Source organism: Diadema setosum, chromosome 2, assembly GCF_964275005.1.
Source record: "Diadema setosum chromosome 2, eeDiaSeto1, whole genome shotgun sequence".
Lineage (NCBI taxonomy): Eukaryota > Metazoa > Echinodermata > Echinoidea > Diadematoida > Diadematidae > Diadema > Diadema setosum.
Genome location: NC_092686.1, coordinates 48,376,538 through 48,389,055, shown reverse-complemented (window position 1 = coordinate 48,389,055; position 12,518 = coordinate 48,376,538). Strand labels below are relative to the sequence as shown.

At 37.9% G+C, this 12,518-nt stretch overlaps 1 protein-coding gene across 1 annotated transcript; it reads left to right on the top strand.

The window, feature by feature from the left end:
* The first annotated feature begins 200 nt into the window (after positions 1 to 200).
* On the top strand, positions 201 to 5,623 carry LOC140246088 (uncharacterized). Its single transcript, XM_072325535.1, has 4 exons — positions 201 to 222; positions 2,663 to 3,392; positions 3,892 to 4,027; positions 5,152 to 5,623. The coding sequence occupies exons 2-4, from the start codon at positions 2,722 to 2,724 to the stop codon at positions 5,209 to 5,211; spliced, it is 867 nt and encodes a 288-aa protein (XP_072181636.1). The 5' UTR covers positions 201 to 222; positions 2,663 to 2,721; the 3' UTR covers positions 5,212 to 5,623.
* Positions 5,624 to 12,518: the final 6,895 nt, after the last annotated feature.

The window sequence follows — 12,518 nt, the reverse complement described above, 5'->3', positions numbered from 1 at the left end:
TCTATTTCCTATAAAGGGATCAGTGTGGACAGGTAAAACAGGTTGTATTCGATCTCTCGTCGGTTTTCAATCTGTACGCACGCACAAAAGGTGTTTTCCAGTCTCGCTGGAAAAGCAGCAGGGAAGAAGGGTGACCATCCAACGACGTGCCGTGTCCCATGTGTGTCCAGTTCGGACATGTAGTAAATCAACCGCCCATTATTCACACAGCAGGTTGTACAGGTGGGTACGGTACATCAATACAATAGGTCATCGCGATTTCATGCATCACTAATTTCACTTTCAGGCCGAAACTTAACACGCTAAAGGGACTGTACAGTTGAGTAGGGTCTACCACTGCACTGCTAGCTAACCACTGCTAGCTAACCACTGCACTAGTTGATCATTGACATGTTGATGTTGATTTATGTTATTATTGTTAAGTTGAACATTCCTAAGTGAGATAATGATAAACCTCTTCTTATGAAATATGAATTGAAAGAGCATGTAACGTTAATTTTAAGAAGGATTCAACGTTTATTTGATGAAAATTGGTTTTCAAATGGCTGAGATATAAAAAAAAAAGCAATGTCAATGATAATAAAACCTAAAAGGCGACAGGCCACGCCTTTCATTAGGATTGCTTTGTTTCACCTTGTTTTTGGATATCTCGGCCATTTCAAAACCGATTTTCATCAAATAAACTTTTGATACCCCTTAGAATTGCATGCTGTAATTGACATCTAGATCCAACGTTAGAGAGAGTGGTTTCTGAATATCTCGCAAAACGTTAAAAGCTACCACTATCCTCACCTCAACCAGAACTGCACTGTACACACCCTTTAAATCTGAGCGAGTAGTCCTCCCTACCAAGCAAGACCCTCATAATGTTTTTAGGTTTATATTCTTTCAATGCCTCTTTGAAATGTCCAAAAAGCGAGATCAAGTTGCAAGTGACGCATGCCAATCCTGACTGTAGAGCATCTACAACAATGTACCTTTTTTATGAAATTCAAAATAAAAAACATTTTTGATCTGCATTTAGGCCTAACTATAATTTAACCTGTTGAGGATGAGCTGATTTTGCCAGAACACGTGCATTTCCAATACATAGACACTTGCCGAACCTACTCAGGACTCGTCCTCAACGGGTTAATTGCAGAATGATTTACCTTGAAGGTCACACCTTGCTACTACGGTCATGAAAGTACATACTGTACGAGCTGAAATTTTTGCGGTGGTTTTATTTTCGCAAATTTCGCAAATCGCCTTTGAACCGCGAAAGGTAAACAACACGCGAAAATAACAATGCGCGAATAGGCCTAACTAAGTTCAGTTAGACCCTCGCAACCGCGAAATTAACAACACGCGAAAATGTCCTCCTAGCAATTCGCGAAAATATCTGTACGCGAAAATTTCAGCTCGTACAGTAATTCGTCGCTGGGGTGACAAAACCTCGTAAGTATCTCAAAATTGTCAAATGTTCAGGAGAGCAAAAAAACATGGCGGCCAAAGCACTATAGTGAATGGGAAAGCCTTCTCTTTGACATGTCATGGTGGCTTCATTTTTGGAGTAAGACAGTTAGGATTTGGCCAAGACATCACTTGACCCATTATTTGACCATTAAGCTAAAAAAAAAAATTTTGACATTTTTGAGATACGAGGTCTTGTCAACCCAGCGACGAATTGTAGATAGTGTGGTATGGGACCCATTTGAAAATCCAGATCTGAAAGATCTAATTCATGGTCATTTGAAGCGTAGGAGTGTGGGGGCATTAATTGGTGATTTGTGGTGGTTAACTAACCGTTACAGCTCGTATGAGCTGTAGTTTGTTGCAGCTATTGACAACTCTCTGATTCAAAAAATGATAGAATAAGAACTCTGTGTTAAATGCAGTGCACAGTAGGACCTCGATTATCCAGCCATGTCGGGGGCAAGTGGGCATCTGGTTAATCAATAAAGTCGGTTAAGAGAGATTTGCTCCAATACAGTACTTTCTAAATTCTAGCATATCATGCTAGGATCATGCTAGGGGTAGACTACGCATGTTAGAGCCTACTATACCAGTTCACTACACAATGGTAATTGTGACTCGTCGAGTGTTGTTGCTGCATTGTACTATATTCACTGCTGTGCGCTCAGTGCCAGTGATGAGCACCAGTCATTGACATCATCTCACTAACTGAGTTAAAAAGTACAGTCTGCTGTGATGATTGGATTATGTCCTGTTCGCACGATAATGGTTGAACATGTGTTTGTTTTGAGTGAGATTTGGCACTGAAAATACATGAACTTTTTTTTTTTTTTTTTTTTAATGTCAGCCAGTCAACATCTGGATAACAGAGAATCCGGATGATCGCTGGCCAGATAATCGAGGTCCTACTCATACTGTACAGTCCTTTGAAAGTTCACTGGAAGTGTTCAATGTATGTGCACTTGGCCCACATCAACACAACAGTGACCGAGCACATACTGTGCACCCATGATAGCTTTCAACAGTGTAAGGTAACATTATTGATTTGTTATTGTGGATCACAGTATGCTTAAGGATATTTAGGCCTTAGCTTTAATTAACAACTATATGCACATGCATAGATAATGGCATTTTAATGTGTAATGAATGGATATAGATATACAGTTAGTACAAATGTAACTATTTTTTCTTGCTGTTCATATTCCAGTGCTGCTGTATGAAGGCTGCCATTACATGATGAAAGATCCTCACAGATAAGAAATCAGAATGGGAGTGTCACAGGTATTAACATTCATTGGAATATTTGCTGTCTTCATCCTTGCTGATGCTAGCCAGAATGAGACCAGGTTGCTTGATAAAGTCATTGGGTCTGAGATAAAGGATACCTTACCCTTTGTTAGCAGTCCACCCAAACTCACTCCAACATGGCCGCCACTCTTCAGTAATGGTTCTACACCAGATCTTGTACAGCCTGAAGGCATCATGCCACCAGAAGTCGGTGTGACCTTCAACCCTCCATCAGAGGCAAACACTTCGGTCGTAACAGAGAAGAGCAACTACACCAGCACAGAACCAACGCTAGCCACAGTAACACTCACATCAGCCTCAGAACCACAGACGCTGGCAGCATCATCAGCAACCAGCTCTCTCTTGCCATCATCATCACAGCCATCCTCACCATTACCTTCAACGTCTCTGTCATCGTCATCCCAGTCACCCTCATCATCATCCTTGTCCATTTGCTCAAAGTGCAGCTCAGCTACAGTGACTCTGACAACTCCGGAAGGCGGCCTCCAACACTCGGCGGACCCAACGAGAAAGACGTCTGAAGGAGAAGGACACGTTAGCATTGCAGTTTTCCTTGTGGTGCCAGTCTGTATTGGTCTCATCATCTCCTTCTTTATTCTCTTTGGGAAATACTGCCGCAAAAAGCTGAGGTAAAGTCATTATATGATTAAGTTTCTGTTTATCAAATATACACCATAGAGTGCATGGCCCATGATGTATCAAAAGTTCCTTGGTCATTGTTAAAGCAAGCGCTGCAGACAATAAACATGTCCTCTCTCCAGGTTTCATATATTTGTGATTTTAAATATTGCAGCTTGCACATTCTTGTATCCTAAAGCACAACAGTGTTTGAAAAGTAATTAGTTTGCAAGAGATAACTGCATGAACTTGTATTTTCTGAAATTATCACATGTAAAGCTGCAAGAGTTTACCCGCAGGGCCTCCTCTTCCCCAGATATCCAGACCTATTATAGCCTGCTGTCCTTTAGAAAAGTTGGAGAAAGTAGCTGCCTCATTTTGCTGTGTTTAGCTTGCCAGTTTATTCATGTTCTGGTTCATTCCACTTTGGGCAGTGTGTCTCGTATTCAGGGTGCTGGTATTGCAGTAGTGATTGCACATTATCCTTCATTAACATTAACTGTTTTACAGGTTGGACAAGCTACGGCACCAGCTGATGCCTATGTACAGCTTTGACCCAGCTGAGGGGGAGGACTGGGAGACTGAGCTACTGACAGACCCCAGGACCCAAGCAAACCACCAGACACAGGCCATACAGGCATCCAGAGTAAAGCCCTCTTTCATACTAACCTTATGTTTGTACTCCTCTAGCCCCCCATAGGCTTACATACAAGAAACAGTCCCATGCATGGGTCCAGCAAAACTTCTTCATACAACCATGACCAGTATAGTATCTAACCTCACCAGCCTTAAAATGTTTTAATGTTCTGGCCATATCCTTCATCAGTTTCAAAGCTTTCTTGAATCAAATGCATCTCAAATTCATTGAAATGAGCCAGGAATAAATTCCGCTTGAACAAGAGCTGCTATTCCAGATCCTTTGGGATTGTTTACAAACAAATTGCCACCATTGTACAATTGATTAATAGAAGTTTGCATGTAAGACAGCGTATAAATCATGATATTTCATTGTTTGTATGTACAACAGACATTGATTCAGTATTCAACTGATCAAAACCCGATAGACACAAAATCCCAGTCTCACTGCAATGAAAAAAAAAATTATATCACATTAGGGATGATGAAACTTTGTAAATATAAGATTAGTAAAAGAGTGTGATGACAAAACTTTTTTTAAGGGATAGATCAGATAGAGGTCTGAGTTGGGGTCTGTTTGGGGGATAACTTAAAGGTGTGTAGACCTGGTAGTTGCAGGGGTGTTGTTGGATGATAGTGCCGATCACCGTCAGCATTGATACAAAGATTGCCGAAATTGAGCTGTCATCAAGTGTGAAGAGAGTAGGTGTTGCCAGGTAGCGTTGCCTTCATTGTCTTTGCGCATCACGCAGTCTGTAGTGATGCCAGGGTGCATGCTTCTTGGTATGACATCACAGAAGAAGTTTGCTAAAGATGTCATCCTCAGCCGAATTATGAGCCAAACTGTTATCGGACCACTAACTACAGTGGATTGGACTTCTTCGGACTCATGGAAATGGGTCAAAGCGTAAGCGCTAAAGAGGAGTCGATGGCATAGGTCTCTGTAGGAAACTTGCACCTTGCGCCCCCCGTGTACGCAGTCGACTAAACCACCGGGTTTATGTGCCTTTAAACCTTATACTCCCGGGAGTGGGGACATATTGTGTTGTAATATTGAGATCGTGATATTGAGGGGGCATATTGAGATGTTATGATAAAATGCTGGTGTCTCCCATATTTTCTCTTGCCTTGCAGCCTACTGGAAGCACAGATGTCCCCCAGCTGAGATTCACTCCACCAGTGGTCGATGTCTGAGAGACAGACTACCAGGTTGCTACCAACAAAGGCTCGTCGTCATGGCAACTGTGTCGAGTTTGAAGCTGGCTGTGAAATCCAAGCTCAAAGTTGTTTGTCTCCACTCTCTCTTTCTCTCTTTTTTCTCTGAAATTAGCTTGCTCTCATTTCAATTGTTCTGTCACTTATACACTGAGAGGGAATACAGATTAAAAGTTGTACCCCTCATAGTGTGTAAATGACCGTGTGGCCATAACCCTGTGGACATAATCATTTCGTTTAGGCAGGCCAAAGCAGCCATAGACTAAAGTGATGGATAATTACTAAGTTTTCTCAAACACACTGTACTTATCCTAGTGTAGTGGTTCAAGTTACCTATTACTACTGGAGTGTTGAATCACTTGGCTGTGTCAAATTTAACATGTAGTTTTTGTTTTGGGTTGTTTGAGTTTGAGTTTTGTTTTTTCTGTGACAGGGTCAAATTGTTCATTAATACATGATAATGCCAGAGCAAAGGTGACAAGATTTTTGATCAATTGTACACCTTCTGCAGGATTGAGGTAACATGACCGTCATAGTTGCAGCTACATCAATTTCTTAGTCACCTGTTTGTATATCTGGATAGTACTTCAAGACACGGTCATATGCAGAAAATTATGTAATGCAGTACAATTATGTCTAGTACTTAGCAAAGAAAAGAAATCCTAATTTCCTTGCTAGCAAATGGTTGCCAATGTACCTGCAAAATATTATTACATGCCAAGGACTGGTAAAAAAGCATGACATTTGTGTATGAGGGAAGCCTAATGCCAAAATGTGATTCACACACCTGTGCATTATTGTGATGTGTTTATACACTGTGGGGATTGTGCAATCAGCAGGAAGCATCGCAATAAGATAGACTCAATGGAAATTATCTGAAGTCGAGAATGAGACTTTTACCATAGCATATACCTGACATCATTAATGTTGTAGCCTATGTTGAATACAATCTTGCCAAGCTTATATAAAATTTGAAGTAATCTGTGTACATGAGTAAGACGGCACTAAATTATATTCACACACAAGAGGTAAACTAATGCAATAATTGGAGAAATTTCATGTAATATTTCGCAGAATCTTAGCATTCATTTTTCACTGTGGTATGTCTAAACTAAGCTATTTTACCTTTCCTTGAACATTATTACTAAGATATTACAGCATCATGCTGGTATTATGTTTAGTCAGGTGCATGTTAGAGTGATTCGATGTAGACACACTACATATTTGTCTAAGAAGAAACACACGTATCATGCTGTTTGTTGATATAGCTTGTCTTAAAGGCCATTATGTACTTAACCTATCTTTGACATTGATCCTTGTGCCATATTTGGAGGTGTTTCTTGCCTTGTGCTGCCAAATTTAATAGTTACAAAAAAAAAAAAAAAAATAATGATGTGAATTGCGTAAGTTGTATGAATTGTGTGGTATGTTGTCCTTCCTTCAGTAGTGATGAACCGTTCCAGCCATGCCACTCTAAGTGCAATAAAAGCATGCCAGATGCATTCTACAGGTAAGCAAGAACACAAGTGTATATCGTCACTGGGGCGACAAGACCTCGTATCTACAATATGTCAAATGTTCAGGAGAGCCAAAAAACATGGCGGCCAATGCACTGTAGCGAATGGGAAAGCCTTTCCTTTGACATGCCGTGGTGACTTCATTTTTGGAGTAAGACAGTTGGGATTTGGACAGGACATCACTTAACACATTATTTGACCATTAATCCAAAAAAGTCATTTTCACCGAAATTGCAGATACAAGGTCTTGTCACCCCAGCGACGATACGTCAGTGCACATTTATTTCATCACAAAAGCTTATATTGATGACTTGTGTTGAGTGTTGGGGTAGCCTAATTGATTGTAAATTGTTGCTCAGTGAAGGGCTGTTAAGATATGATGTAATGTAAGATGTAAGGCTGACTACTCATTCCAAAGTGGAAAATTTGGTATGTTTATCACTCCTGTGAGCAGGCACCATGATACAAAGCAATGCAGCTGGCTTATGGATGAATTGCAGGAGGAAGGCAAGTCAAAAGGATTCTTGTAATAGCACAGCCTCAAGCGTCTGGCTTAAAACGTGATACTTTTGTACTTTGCAACTGACTTATATGTAACTTGCAATACTTTATTGTAGAGGATTTTTTTTTTCCATATTTCTCATTGTATATGTTAGATATGTTCTGGTATTGGTAGTGGTGCATCCTTGTGGCATGGCTAAACTTTTTTATGTATCTTATGGGTGAACATATCACACAATGCACCAAGCCACTGAAGGTTGATTGTAAAAAGTATTGTAGGCACTATCGTAACCAAAGCTGAAAGTACATGTACTCTGCATTTTTATGCTGTTTTACTACTGCACACATTTATGCCTGAGTATGTAGGCTCTTATGGACTGGCGATGTGAGATGGATTGTAGGCAAAGGAGATTGTAACATCTGTGTGATTCTTTCTATTTTTAAAAGAGTACTTGAGTATTAAATAGATATTGTCATGGCATTTAATGTCCATAGTATGATGGTAATTGCAAATGAATTGATATTTGAAGACTAGAGTCAAACTCAGAGTACTAAGTGCATTTGTCATCTTTTTCATGAAAACAGTTTGTATTTTCTTTTTTCTTTTTCTTTTTTTGCTTGAATGTTTAAAATTGCATGTATGTTTACATGAAACTGATTTGCTGAATGAATTACAGCCTTATTGCATTAAAGGAAATGTTTATCACATAAAGACAATTTATATCCATTAGAGAAAGACTGAAGTACACATTTATAATTGAAAAAAAAAAAATGAAATTCAAGCCAATCTGTAATTTTTCCTCAGTAAGAGTTATGCATGTACATACATTTTGCCACAGCATGTACAAAATCAAAGCCCCCTGTCTTTGAAGAACAGCAATTTGCAGTGATACATTAGGAAAGTTTTGAAATGATAGAAACATACAATTTTAGCGTGTCAAGGTATTTGATGCACACTACAGTTATCTAATACACTACAGTTGAGCTTCTTTTTTTTTTTTTTGCTGAAGAGTTGGTGGAAATGTATGCTGCTCTTGGTAGACACATACATTCAATACAGACAGAATGTATTAGCATCCACTTTGCACCCATTATCAGTAGAGCATCAAGTTATTTATGTGAACACTTTAATAGTAATACAGATTCTGCGTGGACAGGAGTTTAAATCTCCTTTCTTATATGTTGCAACTTTACTTTGGAATACAAAGCAGAAAGGCCAACTAGTCAACATATTGATTAAATTTTTTAATAGATGTATTTATAATTGGATTCACATATGAGTGCAAATGAAATGAAGTCATAAATTTCAGTTTCTGCCTTTTCTGAATTGCAGGAATATTGAACTCCTTTCTATAATTTGTCAGACATGTAGACTTCTTAATGTAGTTCAATATCCATCAAAATGGATTCAAAAGCAGCAGTGTTTTCATAACCCACTTTGCTCTTTCCCCTTCTTTATTCTTGATGCCTCATTTACAGTGCCGTCCAGTGCAACAAAGTGTTTCTTTTTGTTGGGTTTCTCCTTCCTTCTTTATCCCAAGAGGTGAATAGACTATGTTAGGCAAGCACCACAAAGCTTTTGAAATGACTCCGTTCTTTTATCTTTATCTGTTATGTTGCAAGATTTCATGGTGCTACTTTATTTGGAGATGGTAAATTGAAGTACGAACAGTGATTGTCATTGTGTCTGTGTATTATGATTGATATGTATCAGTATACTACGAACATGTGATGTCTCATATCAAATATACCCTATCAGTACTCCTATCTTGGAATATTGTCAAGCTGGCTGTCTTGTTTAGTCTTTAATTGTGATGCAGCAAATATGCATAATTTGTTTGCTTACAAATGGAAGCAGGCATATAAACAATTGAAATCAATTATGTGTTTTATTACATTGCAGATGTGAATTGTGGTAATTCTGGTTTTCAGAGCATTGTGAGCATCTCGAACAAAAATTTATCATTGCATACAGAGTGAACACTGTAACAATCTTGTCTGAAAATTGAGTTTTAGATCAAAATGCTTTAGTTTGAATGGAAGTATATTGCCTATATTTCTACTTTCAAAGGTATGAGGAAAATCCTTCCTACAGAGAAAAATAGAAATCCATCAACATATCATTTCCCCTTGCTGGAAATCTGGGAAGTTTGATGCAGAACTTGACAGCAGTCATTCAAGGGTTTATTTCAGGACAAATACAAGGTTACTCTTTGTGATAGGCTGCATCACACTTTGAATGTAAGAGGGATTCTTTTAACAGAGCTCTTAATACATTGATTTCATGTTTTATTTACTATGTTAAATTTCCTGTATTTCAACACCTGAGGAAACAAGAGAATCACCACACATTTGGAGATTGAATGCAGATGTTTGCAAAATTCAGAGATGTACCACTTTTAAGATTCATCTTTATCAAATGGAATCGTACCAGGAACTGTTTGTGTCATGAATGATTCATTTACCCTATAAAGCTAATACTGTATACGCCATATATTTCGCGAGTCTAAATTTTCGCGAATCGGGACTTCCCGACAATTTTGTGAGTGGTTAAATTCACGATCATGGAGTCCTGTACTGAACAGAGAAATGTATACGCGTACGTCACATTCGTATCGGCATTATAAGAGTCAATATTTTCGCGTGTTTTTAATTTCGCAAATAGCAGCTGACTCGCGAAATTTGCGAAAATAAACACCTCGCGAAATATTCGGCGTATACAGTATACATTTCTTTATATTGTAATGAATAGCACCCCCATTTGGTAACCTTGAGAAATTTCAACCATAAATGATAGTGAAGTTTGACTTGCTTTCCTTTTGTGGCAAATATGGAAATGATTGGTCTGAAATAAAGATCTATATACATCTGGGGTAAGAAAATTATAAAGAAAACCCATGATTGTAGCATATAGTTGTACTAGTATTTCCTATGTACACCAGTGTATAGCGCCCTCAATGAGGGAACTTGAGAAAGCACAGATGTTGCACCATGCAGAGTATGAGTTGCTCTACTCATGTGTCAAATGTGACAGTGGTACATCAAATAGTAAAGAAATCAGGTGGGGGACACAATGTGCCCCCCTTGGGCCTTGAAGGGGTCAAAATAGCTTATGGTTCTTTGAAATACTTGTAATGATCATAGAGGTGACTCTTGACCACAAGTGTGTTATAGCTTTATTAAACTTGGTGCAATCCCTACCACTTATTTCATGGTTGACTATCATCAGAATGAATTTTACTTTGACAGTAAATGCATAAGCACAGCCTGAATGTTTGCATAAATCTTGAGAACATTTAAGATCAATCATTGTGTCATGTTCATATAAAGCTCTTGGCCCTGTCTTATGAAGAGTTATACAGTTCAACCTCAATTATCCGGTGCTCATCCGGATAAGCGAATTGGCCGGATATGGGAGACACAATGTTAATGTACAGTGTGTATATAGCTGCCATCCAAGCTGCCGTCCCAGTGCACTGGCAGCTAGGCAGGTAGTGTATCCTGCAACGATGGTGTAAACTATGCTAGCCTGCGCAAAATTGTAGTCCCTTCTTCACAAAAATAAAGTATATCTTTATGTGAAAATCATACATGTTTTACCTCATTAGATATTGAGAAACCTATCATGCACATCTTTTGAAATTAGTGAAATAGATCCATGAAATTCACTGTTTTTTCTCAATTTTTGGATGAAAAAAAAAAGTCCTTCACTGCGTGAACGCGTCCGGATAATAGAGATTTCTGGATAAAAGGAGGCCGGAAAATCGAGGTCAAACTGTAGTTGATTATATAGTTGATTTCTATCGTAAGTCTATGGCAGCCTGTGTGTTAGGGAAATTTATAATTGATTATATCTTTTGATAAAATGGAGCCCATATTATGCAGAATTGTAGTACTCTTGCACCATCTCCAGTAAGAAATAAATGCTGACATCAAATTATTGCACATTGAAAGCTTGAGTGTGACTGTCTGTCTGGAGGAAACAGTGCGAAGGGAAAGAAAGTTTTACTCACTTTTGTTTTGTTGTTGTTGTTTTTTTCTTTTTTTTTTGTCTCTATACTCCACTGCCATGGATGTCAGAAGCATTATGTGATTAGAATCCACTCATTCATTTTTTTCATAATATGGTAATCTTACACACACACAAAAAAAAAAAAAAAAAAAAAATGAAAATTTCCTCAGTATTTAATCCAGCTAACCTGATGTCACCAAAGGTGGTTATATGCTGGGTTTTTTAATAATTGAAACACAGTAATGTGCAGCTTCATTAAACGTGACACATTCATAGTATTTTAAATCAATTTATGGTCAAAATGCACACCATAACACAATTTTCATTTCAAGCAATAATTACAATACCATTACAGTATTAAAAACAACAAAATCTAATCTGATAATACTGTACATTATGATGACATTCATATATGAAGAATTTTGGAATAGTTCTGGTGGCATGTGCCAAATACCAGTCTATCCGAAATGCCAAAGTTTTTGCTGTATGTTTCATATACCAAGTTCAATCAGGGGCTCATTCAGTTGTGTCATTTAAATGCATTTTCTATGAAGATAAAAGGATAGAGTAAATTGCTTAGTTTTTTTTTTTTTTTTTTTTTTTTTTTAGATAGTTGCATTTAGACTAATGTATGTACACTTGTACATTATACTAGATAGAACTACAGTCTGTAGCTGCAAGAATAAACCCAACAGTGAATTTTACTACTCAACTGTAATTAGTAGTAATGCTTAAGTGTGAGGTCAAGGATCAAAGGTCATGTTGGAGTCATTGTCAGCTGTCCTGCTGACCTAGAGGAACTAAAACACTCACATGACATTGAATACACTAACATGTCCAGTATTTCTAGTTAAATTGGACATAGTTTCTGTTAAATTGGACGTAGACATGTATCAATACTGACCTGGTTAGAGCCACGATTCAACATTGGGAGCAGTGATTTTTAAAAAAAGCAAAGGTTTGAATTACCACAATTGATGCATATGTATAGTTCAGTTGTATCACAAAACTCCCTACTGTACAAAAAACAAAAAACAAACAATAAAGCCACAAATATAAGGAGATACAAGGTATTACTAATTTTCTCAATAAACCTTAACTGTGTGGATGTCTGGATGTGGCTTTTAATAAATTTATTGCTCACATTTTGTATACATGTATTTAACAATAGTCAACATTGATTATACTGATCAACATTTTCTTGGTTAATTTCATCCCCAATTCACATTTAAGAACTATTTTGAAGCACAAAGCTT